The sequence below is a fragment of the Channa argus genome, chromosome 11 (genome assembly GCF_033026475.1).
Source record: "Channa argus isolate prfri chromosome 11, Channa argus male v1.0, whole genome shotgun sequence".
NCBI lineage: Eukaryota > Metazoa > Chordata > Actinopteri > Anabantiformes > Channidae > Channa > Channa argus.
Window position 1 is genome coordinate 401,649 of NC_090207.1, and position 18,770 is coordinate 420,418.

General features: G+C 43.1%; 1 protein-coding gene across 3 annotated transcripts; it reads right to left on the minus strand.

The window, feature by feature from the left end:
- Positions 1-281: 281 nt before the first annotated feature.
- On the minus strand, positions 282-18,744 carry LOC137136747 (nucleus accumbens-associated protein 2-like). Of its 3 annotated transcripts, none has more exons than XM_067522416.1 (8): positions 15,588-18,744; positions 11,792-12,514; positions 10,950-11,161; positions 9,852-10,105; positions 6,739-6,915; positions 6,488-6,593; positions 1,491-1,588; positions 282-1,281 (listed from the first exon to the last, which is right to left on the minus strand). In XM_067522416.1, the coding sequence occupies exons 2-8, from the start codon at positions 12,242-12,244 to the stop codon at positions 653-655; spliced, it is 1,929 nt and encodes a 642-aa protein (XP_067378517.1). In that variant the 5' UTR covers positions 12,245-12,514; positions 15,588-18,744; the 3' UTR covers positions 282-652. The 3 variants fall into 3 exon arrangements, with proteins under 3 accessions (XP_067378517.1, XP_067378518.1, XP_067378519.1); XM_067522417.1 differs by lacking the exon at positions 15,588-18,744 and adding an exon at positions 14,434-15,207; XM_067522418.1 differs by lacking the exon at positions 15,588-18,744 and having other exon boundaries at positions 11,792-12,614.
- Positions 18,745-18,770: the final 26 nt, after the last annotated feature.

Genomic DNA, 18,770 nt, shown 5'->3' on the forward strand with positions numbered 1-18,770 from the left:
CAGGACACATTCGAAACACTTAGTTTTTGATTACATTCATCATTTTTTGAATTCTTGAAAAAAATGCTTTAAAAAGAATAAATAAATAATGTTTAAATTATAACTTATTTATTTAAGCCCAAAAATCAGCCATATCTCCTTCTGCTAAAAGTTTTCACTTTGGCTTCACCACAGGTCAGTGCCACCCCTGGCCTCCCTTGTGCCCCCATCCCAAGATAATGAGGGTCGTCCTGAAGGTGGCGCTACAGCAAACATGTGTCAGAAATAGAATCAGCAGCATCTGATTATCAAGAAGCTTTATTGTCGTTATCAGAGTGAACATTATCTTCAACATCATCATCATCATCAGTCCTGTTTCTATGGGCCTGTGTGCTGATCTGCAGGAGGCTGGTAACATGCAGCAGAGCCGAGCCGACAGACAGGTAGACAGGAAGACAGGTAGGTGAAAAGACAGACAGACAGATCAGAGGTAGGTCAAACAGGTCGGGAGACAGACTGAGATAGGTGAGACAGACAAGTGGGCAGAGAGGTAGACAGGTGGACAAGTAGTGAGGTAGGGGGCAGATAGATGGGTAGAGGGACAGAGAGACAGGTGGGGGGACAGGTAGCTATTGTCTTATTTACATTCAGGTAGGCAGATGCATTAAAAAGCTTATTGGCTGTCTTCCAGAGGCTCCCCCAGCTTTTCTTCTGTCTCGACCAATCCCCTGTGAGGAGGGGCTGGCTCTGCAGGCTGAGGGGAGGAGTGAGACGAGGAAGAGGAGGAGGAAGAGGAGGAGGAGGACAGGGCAAGGGGGAGGTCAGGGGTTTGTTCAGTCTGTAGCCTCGCTCCCCCTTCTGCCTCAGCTCCCATCATTCCTTCCTCTGCGTGCCCTCCACCTCCTCCTCCCCCACGAGAACTGGCAAACTGCAGATGAGGGAGGTGCACCTCCTTCTCCCTCTCTCTCTCCCCCGCTGCCTCCCTTTCACGTCGGTCGCTGTACAACGGAGCATCTAGGCCGAGGTAGGAGGCGCTGAGCTGCCGCAGGTCCAGCTCGAAGGGGCTGCCGCTGGGCTGTACCGCTGCCTCTCCTCCTTGACCTCCTCCTCCGGTTCCTCCTCCTCCTCCCCTCTTGGCTTTACGAGGGTGTGAGGAGCCAGAGGGGGGCAGGCCGTCAGGGAGGAGTGACTGGATCTTTGGGAGCCATCGTTTCCGGACTCTGCGAGCGTTGGTGCACATGTCAGCGGCTATGACATTCATCTCGCTCTCCTTAAAGTTTGGAGCAAAGTTCTGACAGTAGACTGCGGGTGAGGGGGGAGAAAGTCAGATTTTGTGTTCAGGTTGGCCTGTGTTTGAGTTCAGTACCATCATTGTGAGCACAGTTCTGACTCCTCAAATGTCCTTACAACAGTGGTACTGAACTAAAACACACACAATCATATGTACATATATATAAATCCAACACATCCACTGTCTGTAATAGTTCCACATGTGTGTGTGTTTGTCTTACGTTTGACGGTGTTTAACACTCGGTTGTCCAGGGGTTTCCGGCTTGGATCATTGGTGGAGGAGCGGATCCCCGTCCCACAACTATTGGCCAGTGTGTTTCTATGGAAACCATAACAGTCCAATCAGCACATATACAGTGCTTTAGGTTGCCTCACCCCCCCCCCCCCCCCCCCCATCATCTTTCTGAGACAATGTGACAGAGCAGTTATGTAATGCAGCAGCTGGATCCTGCAGGAGGCTGCGGCTAACTGTCAAAATTTTCTGGAACATTTGACAATGTCATGATGTCACACCAAGTCTGATGATGTCACACATTATCAACTGATGATGTCAGAGCATGCAGGCATAGCATATGGTTGACATTATACAGTACGCCTCTTTTTCACTAACTTTGAAATTGTTTTGATTGGAACAACATCTCAACTTCCGATTTCATCTGCAGCTACAGATTTTTTCAGTGTGCTGATTATTGTCTGGATTTGTCTGCGTGAACTCCAGGTGTTACTTAGAATGAAAAACTAATCTGTGCACACAAAGTGCACATGGATTCTTTTCTCTGTGCCCTCGGTTTAATCATTCACGCTCTCCCTTAAGCATGACCTCATGTCATTTGCTTGCCTTGTCTTGGGAGGTTTGTACAGTGTTGCCATGCTAAAGAAAATTTGTGAATTGTCTTATTTTAAAACCTGGAGCAATTAAATAATTTGCACTTTCACTGTAAAATGACATGAACAATGAGTTGATCATAAAACCAGAAATGTATTTGATTCTGATTGAATAGCCGAAAAAATCTATATATTATTGCAGCTTAATGTTGAGTCATTGTCTACACTGTTACAATACACAGTTACATAAATACCTCCAATGCCAAAACAGCATTGTCTGCATCAACTAAATAAATGTATTCATTTTTGCAGCATACAAAAGTGGTCATCCTAATGCAACCCCAAGGGGACACAAGCCAGTGTCTTCTTGGGCCAGTCCAAAGTCTGGATAAATGCAGAGGGTTGTCTCAGGAAGGGTGTAAAACACATGCCAAATTAAAAATGCGAATCATGACTTTCACACCAAAAATGACTTCCATACTGGATCGGTCGGGGCCTGGGTTAGCAACGACCACCACCGGTGCTGGTGACCTAAGGGGTACCAGTGAATATTTGGCTACTGTTGGTCGAAGAAGGACAGGAGGAAGGTGTATTTGTAGGCAGAGAGAACAGAGGAAAGCCAAGCATGTAGGACTGACAGTAGGGACTTTGAATGTTGGGACACTGACAGGGAAGGATAGAGAGTTGGTTGACATGATGCAGAGAAGGAAGGTGGCTATACTGTGTGTCCAGGAGACCAGGGGGAAAGGTAGCAAGGCTAGAAGCTTAGGAGCAGGGTTTAAGTTGTTCTACCATGGGTTAGATAGGAAGAGAAATGGAGTAGGAATTATCCTGAAAGAGGAGTTTAAAAGGAATGTTCTAGAGGTGAAAGAGTATCAGACAGGTTGATGAGTCTGAAGCTGGAAATTGAAGGCGTGATGGTCAATGTTGTTAGTGATTATGAACCACAGGTAGGATGTCAGTTAGAAGAGAAGTAGAAATTCTGGAGTGAGTTAGACGAATTGATGCAGAGCATCCCCAGAGGTGAGAGAGTGGTGATTGGTGCAGATTTCAATGGACATGTAGGTGAAGGGAACAGAGGTGATGAGAATGTGATGGGCAAGTTTGGTCTTCAGGACAGGAACGCAGGAGGACAGATGGTGGAAGACTTTGCAAGCCAGACAACACAGGATGGTGGTGTGTAAAATGATGAGGAAGATGAAGAGGACAAAGGCAGAGCAGTGGACGAAGTGGTGGAAATTGAAAAAGGTGATTCCAGATGACAGGACAACTACAAGTGATGTGATCAGGGAGAAAGGTAGCAGGGCACTCAGTGTGTCATCGGGAAAGAGGAAAGTGGACAAGGAGACTTGGTGGTAGAACGAGGAAGTTCAGGAGTGGATACAGGGAAAGAGGTTAGCTAAGAAGAAGTGGGACACTGAGAGGACTGAAGAGAGTAGACAGGAGTACAGGGAGATGCAGGTGAAGGTAGAGGTGGCAAACGTCAAACAAAGAGCATATGAGGACTTGTATACTAGGTTGGACACTAAAGAGGGAGAGGTGGATTTGTACAGGTTGGCCAGACAAAGAGATAGAGATGGGAAGGATGTGCAGCAGGTTAGTGTGATTAAAGATAAGGATGGAAATGTATTGACAGGTGCAGGGGGCATGATGGGAAGATGGAAGGAGAAGAGGTTACTGGTGTGGAGCAGGAAGTAGCAAAGATTAGTAAGAGTGAAGTGAGGAGGATGTTGAAGAGGATGAAGAGTGGAAAGGCAGTTAGTCCTGATGACAAACCTATGGAGGTATGGAAGTGCCTGGGAGAGGTGTCATTAGAGTTTCCTTATAGTTTGTTTAACAAGATCTTGGAAAGTGAGAAGATGCCCGAGGAATGGAGGAGAAGTGTACTGGTGCCCATTTTTAAGAACAAGGAAGATGTGCAGAGCTGTGGCAACTACAGAGGAATAAAGCTGATGAGTCACACAATGAAGTTGTGGGAAAGAGTAGTGGAAGCTCGGCTAAGGGCAGAGGTGAACATTTGTGAGCAGCAATATGGTTTCATGCCTAGAGAGTCCAACAAATGCAGTTTTTTCTCTGAGGATGCTGATGGAGAAGTACAGAGAAGGTCGGAGAGAGTTGCATTGTGTCTTTGTAGATTTAGAGAAAGCGTAAGACAGGGTGCAGAGAGAGGAGCTGTGGTATTGTATGAAGACGTCTGGAGTAGCAGAGAAGTATGTTAGAGTGGTGCAGGACATGTATGAGAGCTGTAAGACCTTCGTGAGGTGGTGTAGGTGAGACAGATGAGTTCAAGGTGGAGGTGGGTCTGCATCAAGTATCGGCTCTGAGCCCCTTCTTGTTTGCTCTGGTGATGAACAGGCTGACAGATGAGGTTAGACAGGAATCTCCATGGACTATGATGTTTGTGGATGACATTGTGATTTGGAGTGAGAGCAAAGAGCAGGTGGAGGAAAATCTAGAGAGGTGGAGGTCTGCTCTGGAAAACAGAGGAATGAAGCTTAGCCGCAGTAAGACAGAATACATGTGTGTCAATGAGAGGGACCCAGGTGAAACGGTGAGGTTACAGGGAGCAGAGGTGAAGAAGGTGCAGGACTTTAAATACTTAGGGTCAACGGTTCAGAGCAATGAAAAGAGTGTGGAAAAGAGGTGAAGAGGCGAGTGCAGGCAGGTTGGAACGGGTGGAGAAAAGTGTCAGGTGTGTTGTGGGATAAAAGAGTATCAGCTACAATGAAAGGAAAGATGTTCAAGACGGTGGTGAGACCAGAGATGTTGTTCGGCTTAGAGACAGTGGCACTGAAGAAAAGACAGGAGGCAGAGCTGGAGGTAGCAGAGCTTAAGATGTTGAGGTTCTCTTTGGAGTGATGAGGATGGACAGGATCAGGATTGAGGACATCAGAGGGACAGTTCATGTTAGATGTGTTGGAGATAAAGTCAGAGAGGCCAGATTGAGGTGGTTTGGACATGTTCAGCGGAGAAACTGTGAATATATCAGTAGAAGGATGTTGAGGTTGGAGCTGCCAGACAGGAGGTCTAGAGGAAGACCAAAGAGGAGATTTATGGATGTAGTGAGAGAGGACATGAAGTTAGTTGGTGAGAGAGAAGAGGACGCAGAGGACAGGAATAGATGGAGGCACATGATTCACTGTGGTGAAAGGGAACAGCCGAAAGGAAAGAAGAAGATAAAAGTGTACATCCTGTAAATGTGTTTTGGAGGCTCACAAAAAATGCAGTATGCATGTATCAGACCTTTACAAAAACAGATTAGAAAAATTAGCATCTATTTCCATTTCCATGGCTGCACTGTGGTGGAGTGGTTAGCACTGCCACCTCACACATAGAAGGCAACCTAGTAGGTTTGTTTGTTCTCCTTGCGCTTGTGTGGGTGTCCTCCAGTTTCCTCCCAAAGTCCAAACACATGCAGATGTGAATGGGGTTGTCAGTCCGTGTATGTCTCTGTGTTGGCCCTGAGACTGACTAGAGGGTGTCCAGGGTGGACCCCTCCTCTCGCCCAATGACAGCTGGAATATGATTCAACCCCCTGTGACCCTGAATAGGATAAATAATTTCAAATGATGGATGAATATCCATTTCCCAGGCATATATGTTTATTCAAAATTACACAAAAGTTTCCACTTGTTTTGAAATGCCAAAAAAAGAGTAAACAAAACATCTATTACATAAACAATATATTTAATGCACATTCAGCTTGAACAAATGCTCCTTCATTTAAAATGATTAAAGTTAATTTTTAACTAATTTATCAAGGTTGATGCACACTTTTGGACCAGTATATTTTTGTTATGTCACTATAACTTTCTTTTTATACACTCAAGCATTTGTGTTACTTTTGATGATAAAGGAACATTTGTACCAGGCGAATGTGCATTTAATATTATTTTGATGAAAAAAATGTTTTGTTTGCCTTTTCACTTTTTATTTTATATGGAGAACATGGATGAATTTCTTTTTCAAACGTGTTATAAATCAGTTTCAGAAATAATCAATAATAAAATATACAAATTGAAATAAATCATTTTAGGACGTACTAAAATTCCAAAAATTCACATGTATCTGTTTAGTTTATACGGTATATCTATACACTATTTATACATTAAGATGCATACTAAAAATTAGATAAGTGTACATTGGTTGTGGATTTAGGCAAAAATAGATGTATATTGTTTTCATATGTATTTAAAACTGAGTGCACTATATTGGTTTCTGATATTACAGTTTTAGGGCCTCACATAATCATGACTCTTATATCTATTTAACAGAGACCATTACTAAATACAGACTCATGTAAGATAAGTAGAAGGTTATCAAGACTTGCCTCTGATCTTTATGCTAAGCTAGACTAACCACCTCCTGAATGTGTCCGTGTGTAACGACTCACCTGTCGAAGAAGGTCGCCAGCAGTCTCCTGAGGAGCACCTTGTGTTTGACTCCAGCACACAGGTGACAGTTCATCAGCTGACCTCGTGTCATAAACACACCTGAACCTAAACACCAAAACATCAGGACATATTGTGACCTCCCTAACAATCCTTTTGCTGACAGAAAGACAGAAGCTGTGTAATTTCACTCTGCTTTAATTTTTAGTGTAATGTTTAGGTCTTGAGTCCAGAACTGGTTTTCCCGACCTACCTGTAATCAGCTCCACCTTCTCCCCGGGGTCACCCTCAGTGTAGAGTGACGGGTGGCAGCGGTACCCGATCTGACTGATCAGACTGGCAGGTAGTGCCATGTTGTCTCGACCAACCAGAACACAGGGCCGGCGCTCATTAGCCAGTGGGAGGGTCAGCATCTCCATCTTCTCTTGAACTGGACCAATGAGCCATAATGACAAAGATATAAAACAAAGTTTGGTAAACCTGTGTCTTAAATGTCTTAAGCTTCAGTTCCTCTAAAGTCCATAAAAACAGACTAAGGATGTGACTGGGACATCTCAGAAAGAGGACTTGTTTTAAAGGAACACTGATGTTTTAAATTGAAATGGTTAGAGTGGAGGTCTTTGAGGTTCTAAGTTTTGAGGAACAGAGGTCTCATCTAAAACATGGTTGCAATTAAAAAAGTTTTTCTGGGACTATATTCACAGCTATTAAAAATTTTCTTTAATTAATTACTAAGGTCATCCAGGTGAAACAAATTTGAGGCTGAGTCATATCGACTGCGCTTCTTTCTTGTTGGTTTAAAACATTTCAGAACTTGTCCAAGTAGCAATTTTAAAATGTATCCTCTAGGATCGTTGCATTTCTCATTTTATCTCAGAATAGTCCAAGGTTGGAACAAGACTAACTAACCAGACTGAAACCAATGTGTATAATCTTAAACAACTAATTGTTTAAGATCTTAAACAACTAATCTTAAACAACTAATTGTTTAAGATTATACAAACTGGTTTCAGGGGTTTCGCTGGAACATTTTGGATCAAAAATTCTGGACCTGTGAAGACCTCTAGTCCAGAGTACCCTGATCATGGGAACCAATAAACCCAGATGAGGGTATTAGACTTGATGTCCTTTCCCAGGCAGCTTAACAGCAGTTCACGTGTTGACTCATATGACCCTCATGACAACATGATGACCAGGTGGAACTAAAACTAAATGCACCTCAACAAACCTCAGGATGGCAATTAATGATGCTCAGAGGTATTAAGTCCAGGATTACACACAGGTTACTTAAAACTGAAGAAGTCTACGCTTTGCTAAGCGCAGAGATGAGCAGCAATATGGTTTCATGGCTAGAAAGAGTCCAACAGATGCAGTATTTGCTTTGAGGATGCTGAGTACAGAGAAGATCATAGGAAGTTGCTTTGTGTCTTCGTAGATTTAGAGAAAGCGTATGACAGGGTGCAGAGAGAGGAGCTTTGGTATTGTATGAGGACGTCTGGAGTGGCAGAGAAGTATGTTAGAGTGGTGCAGGACATGTATGAGAGCTATAAGACAGTGGTGAGGTGTGCTGTAGGTGTGGCAGAGGGGGAGGTGGGTCTGCATCAAGGATCAGCTCTGAGCCCCTTCTTGTTTGCTCTGGTGATGAACAGGCTGACAGATGAGGTTAGACAGGAATCTCTGTGGACTATGATGTTTGCAGATGACATTGTGATCTGTAGTGAGAGCAGGGAGCAGGTGGAGGAAAATCTAGAGAGGTGGAGGTCTGCTCTGGAAAACAGAGGAATTAAGCTTAGATGCAGTAAGACAGAATACATGCGTGTGAATGAGAGGGACCCAGGTGGAACGGTGAGGTTACAGAGAGCAGAGGTGTGTTGTGGGATAAAAGAGTATCAGCTACAATGAAAGGAAAGGTGTTCAAGACGGTGGTGAGACCAGAGATGTTGTTCGGCTTAGAGACAGTGTCACTGAAGAAAAGACAGGAGACAGAGCTGGAGGTAGCAGAGCTTAAGATGTTGAGGTTCTCTTTGGGAGTGAAAAGGATGGACAGGATCAGGAATGAGGACATCAGAGGGACAGTTCATGTTAGATGTGTTGGAGATAAAGTCAGAGAGGCCAGATTGAGGTGGTTTGGACATGTTCAGAGGAGAAACTGTGAATATATCGGTAGAAGGATGCTGAGGTTGGAGCTGCCGGGCAGGAGGTCTAGAGAAAGAGTAAAGAGGAGATTTATGGATGTAGTGAGAGAGGACATGAAGTTAGTTGGTGTGAGAAAAGAGGCTGCAGAGGACAGGAATAGAAACGGAAAGAAAGAAGTTTGTCTAGTTTGTGCACTACCTGTACACAGTGTTTGCTCATTGGTGTTGCCTTGCACTTTTATGCTAGTGACCGGACACACCGCAAACAAGATGTCCCTGTGGAGGACATGTTGGAGATGTGTGGGGGCACATAGAAGGTGTAAGAAACCTGGAGAAAGACCTGTCACAATAATCATGTAAGTGACTTATTGTATGATATATGGACATGACTTTGAGAGCTTTTTGTGACAAGGAAATTGTTTTTGTGCTGTGTGACAGCACAAGCAGACAGCTAGACAGCTAAGCAGCAAGCTCATCAAACAACTGACCGAATGTTTCTCTGTACAGTAAACTCAGCATGATTTTTGGTATGGAAATGTCCTTTCTTCTTGTTGTAACTGGACTGTAACTGGATCATGTCCCTTTGTGTCTGGGGTTTACGTTAAAGAAACATTAAGCATCTGCTGCTGCCAAAACTGCAGTTTGCAGGTGAGGTGCATACAAAGCATAAGTCATCTGTGTTTTGTCAGAAACCGTTCTTCAGGCAGTTCAAGGACAGTGTATAGAGGAAGATTATGATAAAAATGTTTGCATTTGTGGTAAACAGGACAGTTCTGCATCTCAGCAATTTGTGTTCTAAGATGTCATCTCCATGCAAGTTTTTCTTGAAGCTATGAACAATTTGTGAAATTGAGACACCACCTAAGGCCTAAATTTACTTCCTCTAGGTTCATAGACTAAAAATATCCTTGCCCTGAAAGTAGGATTTTCCTTTTTTATTACTCACCGTTATTAGTGAGTTTAGCAGTAAATGTGAAAACACTATTTATTTCCAAGTTCATTTTCTAAGTTTACTTTATTTGATTTCTTGGTTCCTGGAACTGTTTGTTCAAAAAATAATGCCAAATAAGTATTGGGTTTTATGATGCTTCTTTGTTTGTCTAAAGTGAATGTGGAGCTGCTCAAAGGTCTCTGAACTATCTAGGAGTCTGTGAGACAGTCCAGAATGAAATCTAGTCTTCTTCATTAATGGAATTCCGCACCGGATCGAACATACCATGATGTAACTTACTGTAGGGGTTTCCAGGATGTCCATAGATGTGTTGGTAGAGTCCAGGGTGGACAGCATTGCTGTAGTAATCCTCCTCCAGCTCCTCCTCCGTTGGGGGGTGAGAGGGAGGGGAGTCTGTGGGGGGACTAGATCCTCCTGGACTGGAGCGTCCCCCGCTTGCCAGCAGGTAGGACTGCAGCCCGGGTACCAAACTTCCACCTGCACCCAGGTAACACAGAGCAGTACTCCTGGAGGTCTGAAGGTCAATGTCCACTCTGATGACAGACAGACAACATGCTGTTTTAGAAATGAAAAGATTTATAAGAAGAGAGATAACAGTTGTCTGCTGAAGCATTTTGATTGAATGAACAAAGCTCTAAGATAATGAATGTCTGGAACGAAAACAGTCCTGAGCCTTGACACCAGAGTTTACAGCGCTGAAAAAAGTACCACAGCAGCTATTTGTTACCCTGTGACAATGATGACAAAGTAACAACATTAATACTCCCTTCAAGTTACAAAAGAATCCCCCTTCAATGACAGTCTGCTATGTGCAAACTGTCATTTGACCAGTGACTGCAGCACATTGGCAGATAAAATTTTATGCTTAAAATACAGAACCAGAGCCACAGGTTGACAGGAAACCAGATACAACTGCTTTGTGTCCACTAAGCAGAAACAAACTACTAATTTCATGCACAATCAACGCAGGGTTTTAGACTTGAACTGGAGTCCTGGAGGACTGGACTCCTCAGTGTCAGGTCAGTTTCAAACTGGTCTCTGAAGTTCACTTTTAGACTTTTGGATTGGGTTGAAACTTATTATTACTCAGGGAACCTGTTGAACCGGTGATGCTAACATTACTATGGAAGTGGATGAAAATGGTTTTAAGCAGCAGCAAATGTTAAGTTTGTACCTCTGGCAGAAGTACAAGCAAACAGTACAGCAGCAGTAAAACAACAGGAAATGCAGTAGCCAGTGGTAAATGTAGATGTAAAAATACATCTATGAGTGAAGTAGTACACTAAAGGAATTGTTAAAGTAAATAACAAGTTGACATTTTTTAAGGGGTCCCACAGTGAAAACGTTGGGCTCTGCAGATCTCCTGTCTGTCCTCACCTGGCCTCCTCTCCTGTTCCTGCTGCTCCTCCTCGCTGCTCCTGGGCAGGTGGAGTGTCAGCTCTCTCCTGTTTGATTCTGCTGACAGCTAGCAGTAGCTCCTGGGGACTCAGAGTTGGCTGGTCTGAACTGGCCTCCTGAAGCTGCGGGGGCTGCAGCTGCTGCTGGACCACCTGGGTGTCGAAGCCCCCAAGCTCGTCTGTGGAGGTCGTCTGTAATAAAGATTAAAACAGATGCTAATATAATTAGATACATTTACATAATAATTTGCTCTGATCATGAGCTCTTCTATTGTAAAGTTGAGGCCTTAAAGAATATACACATTTATGAAAGCTGAGGGAAAACGTGTTGAACAAAGTTCAAAGTTGCTAAACTGCAGGTCCTTTAATAGAGATGCTGCTGGAATTTCCATTAAAATCTGACTGCATTTCAGTGAACACGAAAACTTCTTCCACTAGTTCAGCTCAGATTTAAACACTCTACACATTTGCTTTCCAAACCTTAAACTTCTGGTACTTTGAGCATAGATTTGATTTTCATATGAATAAATAAAAAGGGTAAAATTAGCAAATGTGAAAAAAGTGTTGACGTAGCTACAGAAAAGAGTTTAAACAAAAAGTTTACTTTTCCCATTAAGGATTTTTAGGACGTTCTTCCTGAGGGCAGAATTTTGCATTATGTATTGTTAATGCACTTTAAGAAAATTTGGGGGTTTTCGGTTTTAAATACATGCTTAACTTTTGGTTGCACAAAATGTATATATTTGGATCTACCAGGAATATTTTATTCTATAGACTATAGACTCAGTGAGAATACTGCTCCGTGGGTGTGGTTAGACCCACCTGTGAGTCACAGCAGAGAGGCGAGGAAGAGGAGGAGGTCTTCATCATCATCAGCTCCATGCCTCGCTCCACAATGTTTTGAATCTGCAGGTACCCGGCGGTGTACATGAGCACCAGCTGCTCACTGGGGGCCATGCTGAGACGTCCAGTGTAGCAGAACGACAGAATCTGCTGGAAACATGTTGGTGTTACAGATGACGGCAGCTCAAATACCGCCTGGGAGGAGGAGGAGGAGGAAGAAGAGGATGATGATGAGGAGTCACTTGCAGAGCTAAACAGGTCTCTGAAGTATAGGGAGGAAGCAGCTAGGACGGCCCGGTGCGCCTTAAAGGCCTGACCCTGGACCAGGATGGAGACGTCGCAGTAGTGACCCAGCAGCCGCTGTTCGTTCAGGCTGCCCAGCACGCTGCTGCCAAAGTCTGGGATTTCCACCTGCAGCAGCCCATCTGACATGGTGGAGGCTGGAGGTCCAGAGGTGGACAGGACAAAAAGTGACTAAGGATTTGGACTAGCCAGCGGCTAGATTGAGACAGTTCTTATCAGCCAGAGCGAGAGGAGGGGGTTCTGATTGTTTAGGTGTCAGGAATTCTGCAGATATCTCCTCCAAGATGTTTCAAATCCATACTGTTGTTTTGGAGGAAATGGTGTGAAGACAGATCATCTGTTGCTGTGGGGGGTGTTGTAGATCACCAGGAGGAAGTTCAGTTCAGCATGGGGAAACAGCTAGAACAGGGAGAGGGAGGACATGTCACAACTTCTGGTTTACATGGAGAACAAAGTGAGACCACGCCTACAGTATGTACTGGACTGTATTAAGACAAATGTCCACCCCAGGGGCTTCAGCTGGTTTCTGCAGGTACCTCAATCCACATAAATCCCCCAAAGTTATGCTCCTCCTCCTGAGGACAAAAAAATATATGGGTTCATTAATTAATCCGCTTCAGTGTGTATGTAGCCTGAAAAAACACATCTGAGACCCTGACACCTCTCAGTCGGTCTCTCCTATTATCCGTTCATTAATTTTGTTCATTTATTCAAATATATAAATACAACTATATTTTAAGTGAGTAGAGTTTGTTCTACCTGATCTAAGTTACTCTAGATTAGTTCCTCCAAGAATAATTAGATGTTTAAACTTGTAGCTTCATTACAATTACCTCAGTAAACGAGGTACAAAAACACTTTAGTGATTTTTTTTACTGAAGTTATTAGCTTGTGTAGCTGTCACCTTAATATTTCGTTAAACAGTGAAACGTAAAGTTTAATTTCTGTTCAGGACTTTTCAATCTGCACATTGAGGAGTCAGTTTCTATGCAGATGATACCATTCTTAACAAAACAGCTCTATCACAACCCAGTCACATTTTCTCCACAGTAATGACTTTATTTGATGAACTCCTCTTTTACTAGTATTGTGAACTTAATACCAAATATTTATACTTCACAAAGGTACAGAGCTTTGACATATTTACTGTGATGCATGGTGGTAATGGATACAGCACATATTTGGTTCTTATTAGACAGCAGATAGATTTACAAACTCACACTAACCATCTAACTCACAGGACCAAATCAATCTAAAAAAGGAAACGGGATCATTTTGAAATTTATTTTTTCTAGGTTATGTTTTGGCACTAGATAATGCTCTGATTTATTATCATTATTATTATTATTATTATTATCCATATTATTGTACTAGATCACCGTTTGATTCTCTGTCATACACATGTCTTCACTACCCCTCTTCTATGGTCAAGTCTGTGTTAGGATAAAATCAACTCTTTACATTGTTTAATTTCCTTTCTTTAAATGTATTTTTCTTTTCTTCTTTTAATGAAGAAAAGAAGCTAAACAATTTAAACACTATTTAGCTCAGCACAGAGATTAAATGAAAAAACCCTGTTAGAGGTTCTAAACCCTGGACCTCTAATACCCCTACCTGCCCTGCACACACTCACTCACTCCATCAGGTGCTGACCTGACCCACCGGGAGAAACTTGGGGTTCAGTGTCTTACCAAGAGCTACAGCTGCCCCTGTTAGAGGGTAAATTTGATATAGTCTACATATAATGTGACAGCTCAGAAGAAATACCGTTTGTAAGTCTAAGCATGCTTTTGTTGTAAGCTGTTTGAAAATAATTTTCTACATGGTGACTCGCTACCTTTGATATTTGGAGGTTTCACTGCAGTCCAACACACAAAACTGAGTGACTCACTGCTGGCTACAAAGGATCTAAGCGTGTGAGGAATATGTTAAATCTTCATGAGGGATCCCTGAATGACTAGCAGCAAGCCTTACAATGTGGATCATCACAGGAGGCAGCTACCACATGTAATTTTCTCTCTGTGTTGACAGAACATTTTTACCACAGCATTTGAGTAACCATCCAGTCTTACTCTGGTACACCCTGAGGTTCTCACTGTCAGCCCTCTCAGACCTGAACCTGCTTCTGTTTGGACATGTTTCTACCTTGATTCTGCTTCTACCTGAAACAAATTCTTACCTGAAACTGTTTGAACCTACTTAAATCTGGTTCTACCTGGACTTGTGTCTACCCATCAGGCTTATCCAGCTCTTTGAACCAGGAATCACTCCACAACCAGAGAGTTGCAGATTTAAACTCTGTTGAGGGAGGCACTCACAAAGTCCAGCTCCTGACAAATAAACTGCTCATGAACTGATCCGGAAACCAAGGATACACTAAAGAAGAATCCAGCAGTGATGTTCAGTACAGTGGGTTCCAGTGGTGGCCCAGAGTCCACGAGCATCTTATGTAAAGCGTGGTCTGTCAGGGTTCATGGCAGTGGTGTCCAGTCTAGTCAAGTCGAGCAGAGTTTAGTTTAGTACAGTACCACAGAGTTCATTACATTCTAGGAAAGTGCGGTCTGATCTAGTTAGTCCAACTGAGTTCAGCTGAGTCCAATACAAAGCTGCAGATAGAGGTATAGTAGAGCAGAGCTCAGTCCACTATAGTAGTTAAGCACAGATTAGTACAGTCAAGAGTAGAGACTACAGTCTAGTCCAGACTCTGACAACCCACTTTAGTTCAGAAGAGTCCAGTACAGTCCAGCACAGACCAATGTGGTCTTGTAGTAAATCGTTTTTATGATTTAAAAAAACTTTTTAGCCAAACCAAAGAGCAGGCTCAGGTAAACAGAGCACATGGATTACAACATAGCCACCACATCCCCCAACAGTTCACACAGCGTGACGTAACTTCATATACAGTACAGTGTAGTAGAGACCAGTAGAGTCTACTACCGTTCAATGTAGACAACTGTTGTCATACAGCATCCAGTTCAACACAGTAGAGTCCAGTACTGTCAGTCCAGCAAAGTAAGGAGGACTCCAGAGTCTATAGTCTAGTCCACTAGGATACAGTCTAGTCTAATTCAGTCCAGCAGAGTCTAGTGATGTCAAGTCTAGTCTCTCGACAGTCTACCTGGGTTCAGTGGAGGCCAGTAGAGACAAAAAGAACCCAGTCCCACACAGCCTAGCACAGATATCAGAAGAGTCCAGTCCAATGCAGCAATAAATCTGTTACAATAAATTAGAGATGGTCTGCTACAATCCAGTCCAGTAGAGTCCAGTAGAGTCCAGGTGAGTTCAGTGTGTTTCAGAGTTCAGTGCAGTTCAGTGTGATTGTTGTTTAGAGTGCAGCTGCAGTGAGAGAGCCAGACAGAGACAGACAGACAGGTAGACAGACAGGTTAAAAGAGACAGACAGAAACAAAACAGTTTCAGAGTAGAGAGAGAGACAGAGAGACAGACATAAAGACAGACAGGCAGCTCCTCACCTCCTCTCTGCTCCTCTTCCTCCTCTGCTTCTCCATGCAGCAGGCAGGACGGCTGGCTGGGAGAGGTTTTCTTCTTCTCCTCCGCTCAGTCAACGCATCGTCTGGTGTGTCACAGGAGGGGGGGCAGATGAGGAGGGGGGATGGGGGAGGAGAGGTGAGTGAGGAGGGGGGGTGGAGACACAGCAGACAGCCGAGAAGGAGGAGGAGGAAGGGAAGGGGGAGGAGGAGGGGGAGTCATCTAAGGACAGTGAGGGAGCTAATGCGGCTAACTGCCCTGCAGAGGATGAGAGAGAGAGGGCGAGTGAGCATGCAGCTATAAAGAAGAACACACTGCAAGGTTGAATAATAAAGAGGAAAATATACATGTATACATGCTTAATATATATATGTGTAAAATGACAACAATGCACACACACACAGTGTATGTGTGTGTGTGTGTGTGTATGTCTGTGTGTGTGTGTGGCATGACTTGGGAAAATGCACAGCGCTGCATTGCAGTGCTGAGGCTGAGTTGGCATGCTGAGTACATAACGTGCATACTGCGACTGCCAGGCTGACACACACACGAAGCTCTTTCTATAGCTGTGAGGACACTCACTCACATAAGCCCCCCCCCCACCCTGTCCTCTATCATCACCACTGCATGTCGGACCCTAACCCTAAACCTGACCTAAACTGGACTCCAACCTGGCCCCTAAAACCAGGTCTAAACACTCAAAGAGACAGCTGGTGGAGTGAGGAATTGACAGTGTGTCCTCACAGTGATGGTAACACAGTAAAATGTGTCCTCCCCACCACGAGCCGCAGCTTTCTGCAGCCTCAGCTTCATGTATACTTTTAACATGTCCGCCTGACTCTGTGTCTAGAAAGACAGACAAACAGTTTAAACTTCTCCATACAGTATTAAAGAGGAGAGTTGGTGGGTGGATGCTGGATGGGTGAGGGAGAGGGGAGGAGGGTGCTGAGGCTAAATAAGGACATGTACAGTATGTGAGCAGCCAGCTGTGAGTGTGTGTGTTCGTGTCTTACTGTGGTTGTGTGGACAAATTTTAATGCAATCATATCACAGTGAAGACATGTTCCCTGTCCATCTCTCCATGTGTGAGGGTCCAGACAGGATCAGGTTTAGATTAGGTTCAGGGTGGGGGCTTTGTTTTTCTTTGACTTTTTTGCCCCCAATTGTCAAGCAGCTCAAATCATTAATAAAGCAGGAAGGACACAATATTCACTTTCACAATTAAAGCAGTTGTGAAAAGTGCACGTGACCCCTTCCCAACTTTTTGGAAACATGTTGCTTTAAATTCAAACTGATCAAATATTTAAAAAAATCTAATTTCTCAGTTTAAACAATGTGTTTGTTCTATATACAAATAGGTCTAAATTTGATTCTGCATTCTCTCTTAGGTGAAAGAAGCTGCAGTCAGGTCAGTTTAATACCTGAACTCTTTTACTACTGAGCCACGCTGTTTTAAAACCCGCAGAATGTGGTTTGACATCGTGTTGCTGAAACAAACAAGACGTCGTCTGGATGGCAGCAGATGTGTGTAGGATTCATTGAGCATTAAAGGAGCCTACAGAGATGTGTAAGTTGTCCAAGTTTTGAGCATTAAAGTTCCCCTCCCACCGCATCGCAGATGCTTTTAAACTGTGCACTGGGAACAAGTCAGATGGTCCCTCTACACTTTAATATGGAGGACACAGCCTCCAGTTCAGTTTTTGACTTGTCAGACCACAGGACAGTTTTCCGAATGAGCTTGGGCTAACAAAAGGATATTGATCATATAAATTTCTCAAGTTGGTGAACACAGGTTTTTTTCACAGGGATGAACCTCGACCCATCCTGACTTCTGACAGACTCAGTTTCTCTAGGACCTTTTTATTCTATCAGAGAAAACCCTTTTCTCAGCGCCACAACATTTTTGTAACAGGGTTGTACAACATACCTTTGCAGTGGTGCTATTTTTTTAGTAAAAATAAATGTGATCATTTTCATTTTCATGTTCTCAGATTTAATTCAACAAATACTTGTTTAAAATGTAAAACTTTACAATTATACCACATTTACATTTATTAAAAGCACAAACAGACAGCAGTCAGCACAAAGACACTTGAATGCTGATCACATCTGATCAATAACATGATCGATCAATCAGTGTGTTTGTGAGTAGAGATCAGGTCCACGATTCACAGAAAAGACAGTTACAGGTTTTTTCGTCTTTGTGCCAACGTAGGCTCCACCCAGCAGAACCAGTCTGATCCAGGTCAATGCCAGTGAGCTACAGGTCTCTCATAGTGTCCCTGACAATTAAACTTGAGAGGGTCCTGTCCACTTCAGTCTAGTCCAGGTGTGACACAAAGATCTGAACACACACGTAGTCCCAGGATCCAGTATGTGTTTTAAATGTAAAAATAAATTAATAAGGACCTGAGGCTTTCAATAAAACATATAAAGATCAGACCAGGTGCCACATATGAGCCACTAAAATCCACAACTAGTTCATTACAGTCTGGTTTAAGGCTGGGTACCAGTGGCAGAATTCCATGGTACTTTAGTTCCAGAGGCTTTTATCACAACCTGCTGCAGAATCTGATGCCAAAACACAAAACCTGCACAAAATAATTAAACTTACATTTAAATCAGGAAATACTAAGGGTACAGTCAGACCAGAATCTGCCTATTTCCCCTCAACAATCTGCTTTCCCAGTCTCCTTTATAGTGTTTCTGCAGAGTTTGACTCTACAGGAAAAGTTTTCATTCCATGACTTGAAGATGTGCATGGACAAGACGACTCGAGACTTTGAAATCACTGGGGCTGAACTATAAAAAGGTTAAGGACCAGTGTCTTAGAGTTTAAAGTACATAAAATGTCTCGTTTGTTTGTTTCTACACAAGGTATAGTTGATCACAATCAGAACTGTCATTTGGATGGTAGAAATACTGCATAATTACCAAATATTCCAATTGCCAAGTTCGTAAACATTGGTACTTGAAACGATGTTTGGTTTTTAAACTTTTCGGTAACTGAAAGAAAATAATTTACTTGGCCAAAAAATCATATAACCAAAAACATCGGATAACTTTTTATGGATAACTGGATAACTTTTTAATGTTACGTTGTCAAAGCCAACGTAACATTAAAAAGAAATACAGTGCCTTGCGAAAGTATTCAGCCCCCTTGAACT